Here is a 16586-nt window from a genome sequence, read left to right as displayed (position 1 = left end):
TAATTATAGCGGTCACATTATGCAGTCCTGTGTAATCACAAGTCACATTGTGCAGTCTTGTGTAATTATAGCGGTCACATTATGCAGTCCTGTGTAATCACAAGTCACATTGTGCAGTCTTGTGTAATGATAGCGGTCACATTGTGCAGTCCTGTGTAATCACAAGTCACATTGTGCAGTCCTGTGTAATTATAGCGGTCACATTGTGCAGTCCTGTGTAATCACAAGTCACGTTGTGCAGTCCTGTGTAATTATAGCGGTCACATTATGCAGTCTTATGTAATTATAGCAGTCTCATTGTGCAGTCCTGTGTAATTATAGCGGTCACATTATGCAGTCCTGTGTAATCACAAGTCACGTTGTGCAGTCCTGTGTAATTATAGAGGTCACATTATGCAGTCCTGTGTAATCACAAGTCACATTGTGCAGTCCTGTGTAATTATAGCGGTCACATTATGAAGTCCTGTGTAATCACAAGTCACGTTGTGCAGTCTTGTGTAATTATAGCGGTCCCACTGTGCAGTCCTGTGTAATCACAAGTCACATTGTGCAGTCCTGTGTAATCACAAGTCACGTTGTGCAGTCCTGTGTAATTATAGAGGTCACATTATGCAGTCCTGTGTAATCACAAGTCACATTGTGCAGTCCTGTGTAATTATAGCGGTCACATTATGCAGTCCTGTGTAATCACAAGTCACGTTGTGCAGTCCTGTGTAATTATAGTGGTCACATTATGCAGTCCTGTGTAATCACAAGTCACATTGTGCAGTCCTGTGTAATGATAGCGGTCACATTATGCAGTCCTGTGTAATCACAAGTCACATTGTGCAGTCCTGTGTAATTATAGCGGTCACATTATGCAGTCCTGTGTAATCACAAGTCACATTGTGCAGTCCTGTGTAATGATAGCTGTCACATTATGCAGTCCTGTGTAATCACAAGTCACATTGTGCAGTCTTGTGTAATTATAGCGGTCACATTATGCAGTCCTGTGTAATCACAAGTTACATCGTGCAGTCCTGTGTAATTATAGCGGTCACATTATGCAGTCCTGTGTAATCACAAGTCACATTGTGCAGTCCTTTGTAATGATAGCGGTCACATTATGCAGTCCTGTGTAATCACAAGTTACATCGTGCAGTCCTGTGTAATTATAGCGGTCACATTATGCAGTCCTGTGTAATCACAAGTCACATTGTGCAGTCCTGTGTAATGATAGCGGTCACATTATGCAGTCCTGTGTAATCACAAGTCACATTGTGCAGTCTTGTGTAATTATAGCGGTCACATTATGCAGTCCTGTGTAATCACAAGTTACATCGTGCAGTCCTGTGTAATTATAGCGGTCACATTATGCAGTCCTGTGTAATCACAAGTCACATTGTGCAGTCCTGTGTAATGATAGCGGTCACATTATGCAGTCCTGTGTAATCACAAGTTACATCGTGCAGTCCTGTGTAATTATAGCGGTCACATTATGCAGTCCTGTGTAATCACAAGTCACATTGTGCAGTCTTGTGTAATTATAGCGGTCACATTATGCAGTCCTGTGTAATCACAAGTCACATTGTGCAGTCTTGTGTAATGATAGCGGTCACATTGTGCAGTCCTGTGTAATCACAAGTCACATTGTGCAGTCCTGTGTAATTATAGCGGTCACATTGTGCAGTCCTGTGTAATCACAAGTCACGTTGTGCAGTCCTGTGTAATTATAGCGGTCACATTATGCAGTCTTATGTAATTATAGCAGTCTCATTGTGCAGTCCTGTGTAATTATAGCGGTCACATTATGCAGTCCTGTGTAATCACAAGTCACGTTGTGCAGTCCTGTGTAATTATAGAGGTCACATTATGCAGTCCTGTGTAATCACAAGTCACATTGTGCAGTCCTGTGTAATTATAGCGGTCACATTATGAAGTCCTGTGTAATCACAAGTCACGTTGTGCAGTCCTTTGTAATTATAGTGGTCACATTATGCAGTCCTGTGTAATCACAAGTCACATTGTGCAGTCTTGTGTAATTATAGCGGTCACATTATGCAGTCCTTTGTAATCACAAGTCACATTGTGCAGTCCTGTGTAATTATAGCGGTCACATTATGCAGTCCTGTGTAATCACAAGTCACATTGTGCAGTCCTGTGTAATGATAGCGGTCACATTATGCAGTCCTGTGTAATCACAAGTCACATTGTGCAGTCTTGTGTAATTATAGCGGTCACATTATGCAGTCCTGTGTAATCACAAGTTACATTGTGCAGTCCTGTGTAATTATAGCGGTCACATTATGCAGTCCTGTGTAATGTTAGCGGTCACGTTGTGCAGTCCTGTGTAGTGATAGCGGTCACATTGTGCAGTCCTGTGTAATTATAGCGGTCACATTATGCAGTCCTGTGTAATCACAAGTCACGTTGTGCAGTCCTGTGTAATTATAGCGGTCACATTATGCAGTCCTGTGTAATCACAAGTCACGTTGTGCAGTCCTGTGTAATTATAGTGGTCACATTATGCAGTCCTGTGTAATCACAAGTCACGTTGTGCAGTCCTGTGTAATTATAGTGGTCACATTATGCAGTCCTGTGTAATCACAAGTCACATTGTGCAGTCTTGTGTAATTATAGCGGTCACATTATGCAGTCCTGTGTAATCACAAGTCACATTGTGCAGTCCTGTGTAATTATAGCGGTCACATTATGCAGTCCTGTGTAATCACAAGTCACATTGTGCAGTCCTGTGTAATGATAGCGGTCACATTATGCATTCCTGTGTAATCACAAGTCACATTGTGCAGTCTTGTGTAATTATAGCGGTCACATTATGCAGTCCTGTGTAATCACAAGTTACATCTTGCAGTCCTGTGTAATTATAGCGATCACATTATGCAGTCCTGTGTAATGATAGCGGTCACGTTGTGCAGTCCTGTGTAATGATAGCGGTCACATTGTGCAGTCCTGTGTAATTATAGCGGTCCCACTGTGCAGTCCTGTGTAATCACAAGTCACATTGTGCAGTCCTGTGTAATCACAAGTCACGTTGTGCAGTCCTGTGTAATTATAGAGGTCACATTATGCAGTCCTGTGTAATCACAAGTCACATTGTGCAGTCCTGTGTAATTATAGCGGTCACATTATGCAGTCCTGTGTAATCACAAGTCACGTTGTGCAGTCCTGTGTAATTATAGTGGTCACATTATGCAGTCCTGTGTAATCACAAGTCACATTGTGCAGTCCTGTGTAATGATAGCGGTCACATTATGCAGTCCTGTGTAATCACAAGTCACATTGTGCAGTCCTGTGTAATTATAGCGGTCACATTATGCAGTCCTGTGTAATCACAAGTCACATTGTGCAGTCTTGTGTAATTATAGCGGTCACATTATGCATTCCTGTGTAATCACAAGTCACATTGTGCAGTCTTGTGTAATTATAGCGGTCACATTATGCAGTCCTGTGTAATCACAAGTTACATCGTGCAGTCCTGTGTAATTATAGCGATCACATTATGCAGTCCTGTGTAATGATAGCGGTCATGTTGTGCAGTCCTGTGTAATGATAGCGGTCACGTTGTGCAGTCCTGTGTAATTATAGCGGTCCCACTGTGCAGTCCTGTGTAATCACAAGTCACATTGTGCAGTCCTGTGCAATCACAAGTCACGTTGTGCAGTCCTGTGTAATTATAGAGGTCACATTATGCAGTCCTGTGTAATCACAAGTCACAATTTGCAGTCCTGTGTAATTATAGCGGTCACATTATGCAGTCCTGTGTAATCACAAGTTACATCGTGCAGTCCTGTGTAATTATAGCGGTCACATTATGCAGTCCTGTGTAATCACAAGTCACATTGTGCAGTCCTGTGTAATGATAGCGGTCACATTATGCAGTCCTGTGTAATCACAAGTTACATCGTGCAGTCCTGTGTAATTATAGCGGTCACATTATGCAGTCCTGTGTAATCACAAGTCACATTGTGCAGTCCTGTGTAATGATAGCCGTCACATTATGCAGTCCTGTGTAATCACAAGTTACATCGTGCAGTCCTGTGTAATTATAGCGGTCACATTATGCAGTCCTGTGTAATCACAAGTCACATTGTGCAGTCCTGTGTAATGATAGCGGTCACATTATGCAGTCCTGTGTAATCACAAGTCACATTGTGCAGTCTTGTGTAATTATAGCGGTCACATTATGCAGTCCTGTGTAATCACAAGTTACATCGTGCAGTCCTGTGTAATTATAGCGGTCACATTATGCAGTCCTGTGTAATCACAAGTCACATTGTGCAGTCCTGTGTAATGATAGCGGTCACATTATGCAGTCCTGTGTAATCACAAGTTACATCTTGCAGTCCTGTGTAATTATAGCGGTCACATTATGCAGTCCTGTGTAATCACAAGTCACATTGTGCAGTCTTGTGTAATTATAGCGGTCACATTATGCAGTCCTGTGTAATCACAAGTCACATTGTGCAGTCTTGTGTAATGATAGCGGTCACATTGTGCAGTCCTGTGTAATCACAAGTCACATTGTGCAGTCCTGTGTAATTATAGCGGTCACATTGTGCAGTCCTGTGTAATCACATGTCACGTTGTGCAGTCCTGTGTAATTATAGCGGTCACATTATGCAGTCTTATGTAATTATAGCAGTCTCATTGTGCAGTCCTGTGTAATTATAGCGGTCACATTATGCAGTCCTGTGTAATCACAAGTCACGTTGTGCAGTCCTGTGTAATTATAGAGGTCACATTATGCAGTCCTGTGTAATCACAAGTCACATTGTGCAGTCCTGTGTAATTATAGCGGTCACATTATGAAGTCCTGTGTAATCACAAGTCACGTTGTGCAGTCCTTTGTAATTATAGTGGTCACATTATGCAGTCCTGTGTAATCACAAGTCACATTGTGCAGTCTTGTGTAATTATAGCGGTCACATTATGCAGTCCTTTGTAATCACAAGTCACATTGTGCAGTCCTGTGTAATTATAGCGGTCACATTATGCAGTCCTGTGTAATCACAAGTCACATTGTGCAGTCCTGTGTAATGATAGCGGTCACATTATGCAGGCCTGTGTAATCACAAGTCACATTGTGCAGTCTTGTGTAATTATAGCGGTCACATTATGCAGTCCTGTGTAATCACAAGTTACATCGTGCAGTCCTGTGTAATTATAGCGGTCACATTATGCAGTCCTGTGTAATGTTAGCGGTCACGTTGTGCAGTCCTGTGTAGTGATAGCGGTCACATTGTGCAGTCCTGTGTAATTATAGCGGTCACATTATGCAGTCCTGTGTAATCACAAGTCACGTTGTGCAGTTCTGTGTAATTATAGCGGTCACATTATGCAGTCCTGTGTAATCACAAGTCACGTTGTGCAGTCCTGTGTAATTATAGTGGTCACATTATGCAGTCCTGTGTAATCACAAGTCACGTTGTGCAGTCCTGTGTAATTATAGTGGTCACATTATGCAGTCCTGTGTAATCACAAGTCACATTGTGCAGTCTTGTGTAATTATAGCGGTCACATTATGCAGTCCTGTGTAATCACAAGTCACATTGTGCAGTCCTGTGTAATTATAGCGGTCACATTATGCAGTCCTGTGTAATCACAAGTCACATTGTGCAGTCCTGTGTAATGATAGCGGTCACATTATGCATTCCTGTGTAATCACAAGTCACATTGTGCAGTCTTGTGTAATTATAGCGGTCACATTATGCAGTCCTGTGTAATCACAAGTTACATCTTGCAGTCCTGTGTAATTATAGCGATCACATTATGCAGTCCTGTGTAATGATAGCGGTCACGTTGTGCAGTCCTGTGTAATGATAGCGGTCACATTGTGCAGTCCTGTGTAATTATAGCGGTCCCACTGTGCAGTCCTGTGTAATCACAAGTCACATTGTGCAGTCCTGTGTAATCACAAGTCACGTTGTGCAGTCCTGTGTAATTATAGAGGTCACATTATGCAGTCCTGTGTAATCACAAGTCACATTGTGCAGTCCTGTGTAATTATAGCGGTCACATTATGCAGTCCTGTGTAATCACAAGTCACGTTGTGCAGTCCTGTGTATTTATAGTGGTCACATTATGCAGTCCTGTGTAATCACAAGTCACATTGTGCAGTCCTGTGTAATGATAGCGGTCACATTATGCAGTCCTGTGTAATCACAAGTCACATTGTGCAGTCCTGTGTAATTATAGCGGTCACATTATGCAGTCCTGTGTAATCACAAGTCACATTGTGCAGTCTTGTGTAATTATAGCGGTCACATTATGCAGTCCTGTGTAATCACAAGTTACATCGTGCAGTCCTGTGTAATTATAGCGATCACATTATGCAGTCCTGTGTAATGATAGCGGTCATGTTGTGCAGTCCTGTGTAATGATAGCGGTCACATTGTGCAGTCCTGTGTAATTATAGCGGTCCCACTGTGCAGTCCTGTGTAATCACAAGTCACATTGTGCAGTCCTGTGCAATCACAAGTCACGTTGTGCAGTCCTGTGTAATTATAGAGGTCACATTATGCAGTCCTGTGTAATCACAAGTCACATTGTGCAGTCCTGTGTAATTATAGCGGTCACATTATGCAGTCCTGTGTAATCACAAGTTACATCGTGCAGTCCTGTGTAATTATAGCGGTCACATGATGCAGTCCTGTGTAATCACAAGTCACATTGTGCAGTCCTGTGTAATGATAGCGGTCACATTATGCAGTCCTGTGTAATCACAAGTTACATCGTGCAGTCCTGTGTAATTATAGCGGTCACATTATGCAGTCCTGTGTAATCACAAGTCACATTGTGCAGTCCTGTGTAATGATAGCCGTCACATTATGCAGTCCTGTGTAATCACAAGTTACATCGTGCAGTCCTGTGTAATTATAGCGGTCACATTATGCAGTCCTGTGTAATCACAAGTCACATTGTGCAGTCCTGTGTAATGATAGCGGTCACATTGTGCTACAGTAGTGTCCGATCAGTATGTCAAACATTGCTGCCCCAGAGTTCCCTATGCAGTGTATATAGGGGCTGCAGCACCACCTAGTGCCAAACACCTCTTACTGCAGCTGTAGCCAAACTACAATTCCCAGCATGCTCTATAGCCTGCAACTGAATGCAAATTGACATTAGCCCTATTCCTTTGGAGTCCTGCTTGCATGACAGTCCCACAACACTCGGGACTGTAGGTAATTATATCCGTCTTATAAAGGAAGTCTACTCACCGAACTATTTATTCCATTTCCATTACAGATGATATTTCAGCAAGATAATCCTGGGGTCTCATTTCAGTATTTTGTCTCCTCGCCGTCCAGCTCTGATAATCCCGGCCATGTCTCCCACGTCCCCTCGCAGGAATACGGTAAGAGCCCCCTTTTTAGAGATTCATATTTAGGAAGTGAGCAGGGTCTCTAGCGCCACCTATTGGAAGTAGCTATCCTAGAAGTCAATATTGACCCTTTAAAGAGAGTCTTGTTACATGACTCAATGTCCCCAAATACATGAGACGAATATCGGCAGGGGGCCTCCCAACTCATCTGTTGGGGAAATTTCGGACTAGCGATCCTTTTTTTTATCTTGGCAAGATAAGCCTCCGCCAGAGCAGTCTGGCAGCGACTCACTTGTAGACTCCTGTGTATGGTGGTTTGGTATATACATGATCCTTTGGCCGACAACTATCTATTGTGTATGAGGCCCATTAGGATATACAGCTAGACCAGTATTTTCTCCATTTTCAGGCAGCTAGGTGGCACTAGAGACTGTTCTCTTCCTCTGTTTCATCGTAGACAGCCAAAAATGACGGGGTACCGGCTCTCATCCTTGACCCATGGACCTCACCGTTGGGTTTCATCCAAGTTCTCTCTTTTACCTGATATATATTCTCTCTGTAGGTTCTCTGAGGTCAGTGGCTTCCAGCGATTCCCTGCCACAGAACAGCATACGAAATCACCCTGTGGAGGAACGCCCCCGGGTGGTCCCACCGCCTCAAGCAAGGCCACCACCACCAGTTCGGCCCCCCGGCACTTTGCAGCGCAACATCCGCATCCCTCCTCTTTCGGCGCCCCCTGTTCACTATTGGCCAGAACAACCTCAGTTTTTCTGGAGACGAGTTGGAAATACGCCATGCTCGGTCACCTGTGGGAAAGGTGAGTGGGCCGGAGCTGTGCTGTACAGCTCCAAACATTCGGCCACCACTGGAGCTAACGACAACTGATCAATGGGGATGTTGAGCTTCAGGGCCCCCACTGATCTGTGATTGATCACCTATCGTAAGATCCAGTACCACCCCAATCAACCCACCCAACAGTTGAGTTCATCAAAGTCCAGTGCCTTTGCACTTCAGGTCCCGAGACTTTCCCTCCAAAAGCGGGGCAGATAAAGTCCGGTCATTAAAGGACTAAGCGGTAGCATTATGTCGGGACTGTCTGGTAGGATGAGGACACTGTACAGTGGTATTATTTAGGCACAGGATAGCACTTTATTTTATTCATTTCAATTTACTGTCAAAAGGAACATGGAAGAGGCCCCATATACACTTTGCTGCTCAAACTTTGACTTGATACCTTCAGCCAGGACTTGTGGCATTTTTTGTCACAATTTTTTGCTTGTGAACCCAACCATACAAATACATAATTTGGCAGGATTGTATTTTTTATCACTGTAACACCTTTTTTTTTTTTTTTTTTTTAGGGTTCTGGTACCCCATTTACCAGTGCGTCTCCAGGAGTTCCTTGGATGAGGTTAATGAGGATGAATGCGACTCATCAACAAAGCCATTCCCTCAGGAGGAGGCCTGTAACACCCAGCCCTGCCCTGCATTGTAAGCCCAGAGCATCACCATATACAGGCGCATCTCACTAAATTAGAATAGCATCAAAAAGTAAATTTATTTCAGTTCTTCAATACAAAAAGTGAAACTCCTATATTATATAGAGTCATTACACACAGAGGGATCTATTATATAGAGTCATTACACACAGAGGGATCTATTATATAGAGTCATTACACACAGAGGGATCTATTATATAGAGTCATTACACACAGAGGGATCTATTATATAGAGTCATTACACGCAGAGGGATCTATTATATAGAGTCATTACACACAGGGGGATCTATTATATAGAGTCATTACACGCAGAGGGATCTATTATATAGAGTCATTACACACAGAGGGATCTATTATATAGAGTCATTACACACAGAGTGATCTATTATATAGAGTCATTACACACAGAGGGATCTATTATATAGAGTCATTACACACAGAGGGATCTATTATATAGAGTCATTACACACAGAGGGATCTATTATATAGAGTCATTACACACAGAGTGATCTATTATATAGAGTCATTACACACAGAGGGATCTATTATATAGAGTCATTACACACAGAGTGATCTATTTCACGTGTTTATTTCTGTTAATGTTGATGATTATGGCTTACAGCCAATGACAACACAAAAGTCATTATCTCAGTAAATTAGAATACTTTATAACAACAGCTGGAAAAATGTTTTTTAAAATCAGAAATGTTGTCCTACTGAAATGTATGTTCAGTAAATGCCTCAATACTTGGTCGGGCTCCTTTTGCATCAATTACTGCATCAATACGGCAATGTGGCATGGAGGCGATCAGCCTGTGGCCCTGCTGAGGTGTTATAGAAGCCCAGGTGGCTTTGATAGCAGCCTTCAGCTCATCTGCATTGTTGGGTCTGGGGTCCCTCATCTTCTTCTTGACTATACCCCATAGATTCTCTATAATAGATTCTCTATGGGGTTAAGGTCAGGCGAGTTTGCTGCCAATCAAGCACAGTGATACTGTTGTGTGTAAACCAGGTATTGGTACTTTTGCAGTGTGGACAGGGGCCGAGTCCTGCTGGAGAATGACATTTCCATCTCCAAAAAGCTTGTCAGCAGAGGGAAACATGAAGTGCTGTAAAATGTCCTGGTAGATGGCTGCGCTGACTTTGGTCTTGATAAACCACAGTGGACCTGCACCAGCAGATGACATGGCCCCCCAAACCATCACTGATTGTGGAAACTTCACACTAGACCTCAAGCAGCTTGGATTGTGGCCTCTCCACTCTTCCTCCAGACTCTGGGACCTTGTGGAGGGTGTCAGTGACTGCCTTCTGGACATCTGTCAAGTCAGCAGTCTTCCCCATGATTGTGGAGCCTACTGAAACAGACTAAGGGACCTTTTTAAACGCTTCGGAAGCCTTTGCAGGTGTTTTTTGTAAATTATTTTAATTTACTGAGATAATGACTTTTGTGTTTTCATTGGCTGTAAGCCATAATCCTCAACATTAACAGAAGTAAGCTTGAAATAGATCACTCTGTGTGTAATGACTCTATATAATAGATCCCTCTGTGTGTAATGACTCTATATAATAGATCACTCTGTGTGTAATGACTCTATATAATAGATCCCTCTGTGTGTAATGACTATATAATAGATCCCTGTGTGTAATGACTCTATATAATAGATCCCTCTGTGTGTAATGACTCTATATAATAGATCCCTCTGTGTGTAATTACTCTATATAATAGATCCCTCTGTGTGTAATGACTCTATATAATAGATCCCTCTGTGTGTAATGACTCTATATAATAGATCACTCTGTGTGTAATGACTCTATATAATAGATCCCTGTGTGTAATGACTCTATATAATAGATCCCTCTGTGTGTAATGACTCTATATAATAGATCCCTCTCTGTGTAATGACTCTATATAATAGATCCCTCTGTGTGTAATGACTCTATATAATAGATCCCTCTGCGTGTAATGACTCTATATAATAGATCCCTCTGCGTGTAATGACTCTATATAATAGATCCCGCTGCGTGTAATGACTCTATATAATAGATCCCTCTGCGTGTAATGACTCTATATAATAGATCCCTCTGCGTGTAATGACTCTATATAATAGATCCCTCTGCGTGTAATGACTCTATATAATAGATCCCTCTGCGTGTAATGACTGTATAGAATAGATCCCTCTGCGTGTAATGACTCTATAGAATAGATCCCTCTGCGTGTAATGACTCTATATAATAGATCCCTCTGCGTGTAATGACTCTATATAATAGATCCCTCTGCGTGTAATGACTCTATATAATAGATCCCTCTGCGTGTAATGACTCTATATAATAGATCCCTCTGCGTGTAATGACTCTATATAATAGATCACTCTGCGTGTAATGACTCTATATAATAGATCCCTCTGCGTGTAATGACTCTATATAATAGATCCCTCTGTGTGTAATGACTCTATATAATAGATCACTCTGTGTGTAATGACTCTATATAATAGATCACTCTGTGTGTAATGACTCTATATAATAGATCACTCTGTGTGTAATGACTCTATATAATAGATCCCTCTGTGTGTAATGACTCTATATAATAGATCCCTCTGTGTGTAATGACTCTATATAATAGATCCCTCTGCGTGTAATGACTCTATATAATAGATCACTCTGCGTGTAATGACTCTATATAATAGATCCCTCTGTGTGTAATGACTCTATATAATAGATCCCTCTGTGTGTAATGACTCTATATAATAGATCCCTCTGTGTGTAATGACTCTATAGAATAGATCCCTCTGTGTGTAATGACTCTATAGAATAGATCCCTCTGTGTGTAATGACTCTATATAATAGATCCCTCTGTGTGTAATGACTCTATAGAATAGATCCCTCTGCGTGTAATGACTCTATAGAATAGATCCCTCTGCGTGTAATGACTCTATATAATAGATCCCTCTGCGTGTAATGACTCTATAGAATAGATCCCTCTGTGTGTAATGACTCTATATAATAGATCCCTCTGCGTGTAATGACTCTATATAATAGATCCCTCTGCGTGTAATGACTCTATATAATAGATCCCTCTGCGTGTAATGACTCTATATAATATATCCCTCTGCGTGTAATGACTCTATATAATAGATCCCTCTGCGTGTAATGACTCTATATAATAGATCCCTCTGCGTGTAATGACTCTATATAATAGATCACTCTGCGTGTAATGACTCTATATAATAGATCCCTCTGTGTGTAATTACTCTATATAATAGATCCCTCTGTGTGTAATGACTCTATATAATAGATCCCTCTGTGTGTAATGACTCTATATAATAGATCACTCTGTGTGTAATGACTCTATATAATAGATCACTCTGTGTGTAATGACTCTATATAATAGATCCCTCTGTGTGTAATGACTATATAATAGATCCCTCTGTGTGTAATGACTCTATATAATAGATCCCTCTGCGTGTAATGACTCTATATAATAGATCACTCTGTGTGTAATGACTCTATATAATAGATCCCTCTGTGTGTAATGACTCTATATAATAGATCCCTCTGTGTGTAATGACTCTATATAATAGATCCCTCTGTGTGTAATGACTCTATAGAATAGATCCCTCTGTGTGTAATGACTCTATAGAATAGATCCCTCTGTGTGTAATGACTCTATATAATAGATCCCTCTGTGTGTAATGACTCTATATAATAGATCCCTCTGTGTGTAATGACTCTATATAATAGATCCCTCTGTGTGTAATGACTCTATATAATAGATCCCTCTGTGTGTAACGACTCTATATAATAGATCCCTCTGTGTGTAACGACTCTATATAATAGATCCCTCTGTGTGTAACGACTCTATATAATAGATCCCTCTGTGTGTAATGACTCTATATAATAGATCCCTCTGTGTGTAATGACTCTATATAATAGATCCCTCTGTGTGTAATGACTCTATATAATAGATCCCTCTGTGTGTAATGACTCTATAGAATAGATCCCTCTGTGTGTAATGACTCTATATAATAGATCCCTCTGCGTGTAATGACTCTATATAATAGATCCCTCTGCGTGTAATGACTCTATATAATAGATCACTCTGCGTGTAATGACTCTATATAATAGATCCCTCTGTGTGTAATTACTCTATATAATAGATCCCTCTGTGTGTAATGACTCTATATAATAGATCCCTCTGTGTGTAATGACTCTATATAATAGATCCCTCTGCGTGTAATGACTCTATATAATAGATCCCTCTGCGTGTAATGACTCTATATAATAGATCCCTCTGCGTGTAATGACTCTATATAATAGATCCCTCTGCGTGTAATGACTCTATATAATAGATCACTCTGTGTGTAATGACTCTATATAATAGATCACTCTGTGTGTAATGACTCTATATAATAGATCCCTCTGTGTGTAATGACTCTATATAATAGATCCCTCTGTGTGTAATGACTCTATATAATAGATCCCTCTGCGTGTAATGACTCTATATAATAGATCACTCTGCGTGTAATGACTCTATATAATAGATCCCTCTGTGTGTAATGACTCTATATAATAGATCCCTCTGTGTGTAATGACTCTATATAATAGATCCCTCTGTGTGTAATGACTCTATAGAATAGATCCCTCTGTGTGTAATTACTCTATATAATAGATCCCTCTGTGTGTAATGACTCTATATAATAGATCCCTCTGTGTGTAATGACTCTATATAATAGATCACTCTGTGTGTAATGACTCTATATAATAGATCACTCTGTGTGTAATGACTCTATATAATAGATCCCTCTGTGTGTAATGACTATATAATAGATCCCTCTGTGTGTAATGACTCTATATAATAGATCCCTCTGCGTGTAATGACTCTATATAATAGATCACTCTGTGTGTAATGACTCTATATAATAGATCCCTCTGTGTGTAATGACTCTATATAATAGATCCCTCTGTGTGTAATGACTCTATATAATAGATCCCTCTGTGTGTAATGACTCTATAGAATAGATCCCTCTGTGTGTAATGACTCTATAGAATAGATCCCTCTGTGTGTAATGACTCTATAGAATAGATCCCTCTGTGTGTAATGACTCTATATAATAGATCCCTCTGCGTGTAATGACTCTATAGAATAGATCCCTCTGTGTGTAATGACTCTATATAATAGATCCCTCTGCGTGTAATGACTCTATATAATAGATCCCTCTGCGTGTAATGACTCTATAGAATAGATCCCTCTGTGTGTAATGACTCTATACAATAGATCCCTCTGTCTGTAATGACTCTATATAATAGATCCCTCTGTGTGTAATGACTCTATATAATAGATCACTCTGTGTGTAATGACTCTATATAATAGATCACTCTGTGTGTAATGACTCTATATAATAGATCCCTCTGTGTGTAATGACTATATAAAAGATCACTCTGTGTGTAATGACTCTATATAATAGATCCCTCTGTGTGTAATGACTCTATATAATAGATCCCTCTGTGTGTAATGACTCTATATAATAGATCCCTCTGTGTGTAATGACTCTATATAATAGATCCCTCTGTGTGTAATGACTCTATATAATAGATCACTCTGCGTGTAATGACTCTATATAATAGATCCCTCTGTGTGTAATGACTCTATATAATAGATCCCTCTGTGTGTAATGACTCTATATAATAGATCCCTCTGTGTGTAATGACTCTATAGAATAGATCCCTCTGTGTGTAATGACTCTATAGAATAGATCCCTCTGTGTGTAATGACTCTATATAATAGATCCCTCTGTGTGTAATGACTCTATATAATAGATCCCTCTGTGTGTAATAACTCTATATAATAGATCCCTCTGTGTGTAATGACTCTATATAATAGATCCCTCTGTGTGTAATGACTCTATATAATAGATCCCTCTGTGTGTAATGACTCTATATAATAGATCGCTCTGTGTGTAATGACTCTATATAATAGATCCCTCTGTGTGTAATGACTCTATATAATAGATCCCTCTGTGTGTAATGACTCTATATAATAGATCACTCTGTGTGTAATGACTCTATATAATAGATCACTCTGTGTGTAATGACTCTATATAATATGGGAGTTTCACTTTTTGGATCGAAGAACTAAAATAAATTAACTTTTTGATGATATTCTAATTTAGTGAGATGCACCTGTATGTGATAAACTATACCAAACTTCGAGACCACCTATATGCACCATTTACCATCAGCGAGACAGCAGAGCACCTCCACAGAGGACCTAGCATTTCATAGATGCAGAGGAATACCAAGTAGTCCTTAAAGAGTAATTCATTTTTTTTATAATTTTGTCCAGCGTGGGAAGTTATGAAACTTGCAAATCACTTTATCAGTGGACTTGTCTTCATCCCTGTAAAAAAGTGCATGTAAGTGACCTCCAAATCTCTGCTTTTCCCCAATCTATTTGCCTGCCTTCGTCTGCATTGATATCAGGATGTACTTATTTGGAGCGGAGTTGCTTGCAATTAAAGAGCCAGCACTTAAGTCTCAATAACTCTGAGGATAAGAAGCAACTGTGTCTCACTATCTCTGGGATAAGCTGCTGCAGGAGATTGTGCTGATAAGCAGAACACTCAGAGGAGGAGACCTGTGCTGACCCATCACTGCCAGCATCTGTACTCCACATGAGCATGTCCTGATATCAACGCAACCAAATAGAGTGGAGAAAAAACAAGGGTTTGGAAGCCACTTACACTCAATTTTTTACAGGAATGAAGGAAAATCCCATAATAAAGTGATTTGCAAAGTTTCATAACTTTCTGTGCTGGAGAAAGTTGTTAGAAAAAAAAAGTTTAGTTACTCTTTAATTTCCGCTGCAGGGGGTATCTACACTTACTGTCAAAGTTTTGAAACTTTTTGTCACGCTGAAACAAAATCTGGATTGCCTTGCATACCTCACAGCTAGGCCAGTCTCACACTAGCATAATTTAATGCGTTTTTAGAACAGCAGGTCCTGGCCAGACCATATTAGCCCTTGCTCCGGTTGAGCGGTTGTTGTGCAGCCCGGACAGGTGGTGCTGGTGCAGATGGGTGGACAAGTTAGAACCATGATAGCAGAAGTGGTCAAACTGGCATGAAGGCAACTGGAGTAGTAGAAGAGGAGTCATTGCAGCAGGTGAAGTAAAGTAGACACAGCAATAAGGAATTAGGGTAGCTGAGCTGTGTTAGCAACTGATTTCAATGTAGCAGAACTGGCACAGTGATGTAGCGGAGTTTACTGAACGATGGGGAATCTGTGTAGAATTTAATATAGTAAAGCTGGCACAATGATGTAGCAGAACAGACTGAACGATGAGAAATCTGTGTAACAGAGTCGAGTTAGCATCAGAGTTTAATACAGCAGAGCAGGCGCAGAGATGTAGCAGAAGAATCAAGGTTGAGGGATCAGTGTATAAGCTGTGTCTCTGTGCTCTGTTATTTGTGGTGAAGGTGAGTGGTACTTACCTCGAAAAATAAGAGCTGATCTGCAGGTTTAGGCAGCGACTATTACATATTGAACTGAGCCGTGTTAACATTCGAATACCACTGCCAGCACTAATAACAGCTGATCTGTGTGGGGGCCGGGTGTTAGACATCCACCACCAATCTTATATTGATTATCTACAGTGGGTACGGAAAGTATTCAGACCCCTTTACATTTTTCACTCTTTGTTTCATTGCAGCCATTTGGTAAATTCTAAAAAGTTTATTTTTTTCTCATTAATGTACACTCTGCCCCCATC

The 16586-nt window shown here is 40.6% G+C and overlaps 1 protein-coding gene across 3 annotated transcripts in view; it reads left to right on the top strand.

Annotated features, from left to right (window-relative positions):
- ADAMTSL4 (ADAMTS like 4) overlaps positions 1–16586 on the top strand; it is a 201108-nt gene that overhangs the window by 172354 nt on the left and 12168 nt on the right. For all 3 annotated transcript variants that reach the window (XM_073639550.1, XM_073639549.1, XM_073639551.1), the window contains exons 9-11: positions 7246–7354; positions 7884–8138; positions 8683–8812. In XM_073639550.1, the coding sequence (XP_073495651.1) occupies positions 7246–7354; positions 7884–8138; positions 8683–8812 (494 nt within the window). The remainder of the gene's footprint in view (positions 1–7245; positions 7355–7883; positions 8139–8682; positions 8813–16586) is intronic.

Source organism: Phyllobates terribilis, unplaced genomic scaffold (assembly GCF_046119375.1).
Source record: "Phyllobates terribilis strain yellow unplaced genomic scaffold, ASM4611937v1 Scaffold_7__3_contigs__length_470593459, whole genome shotgun sequence".
Lineage (NCBI taxonomy): Eukaryota > Metazoa > Chordata > Amphibia > Anura > Dendrobatidae > Phyllobates > Phyllobates terribilis.
Note: the sequence above shows the minus strand (reverse complement) of the source record. Positions and strands in the feature narration are given on the sequence as shown.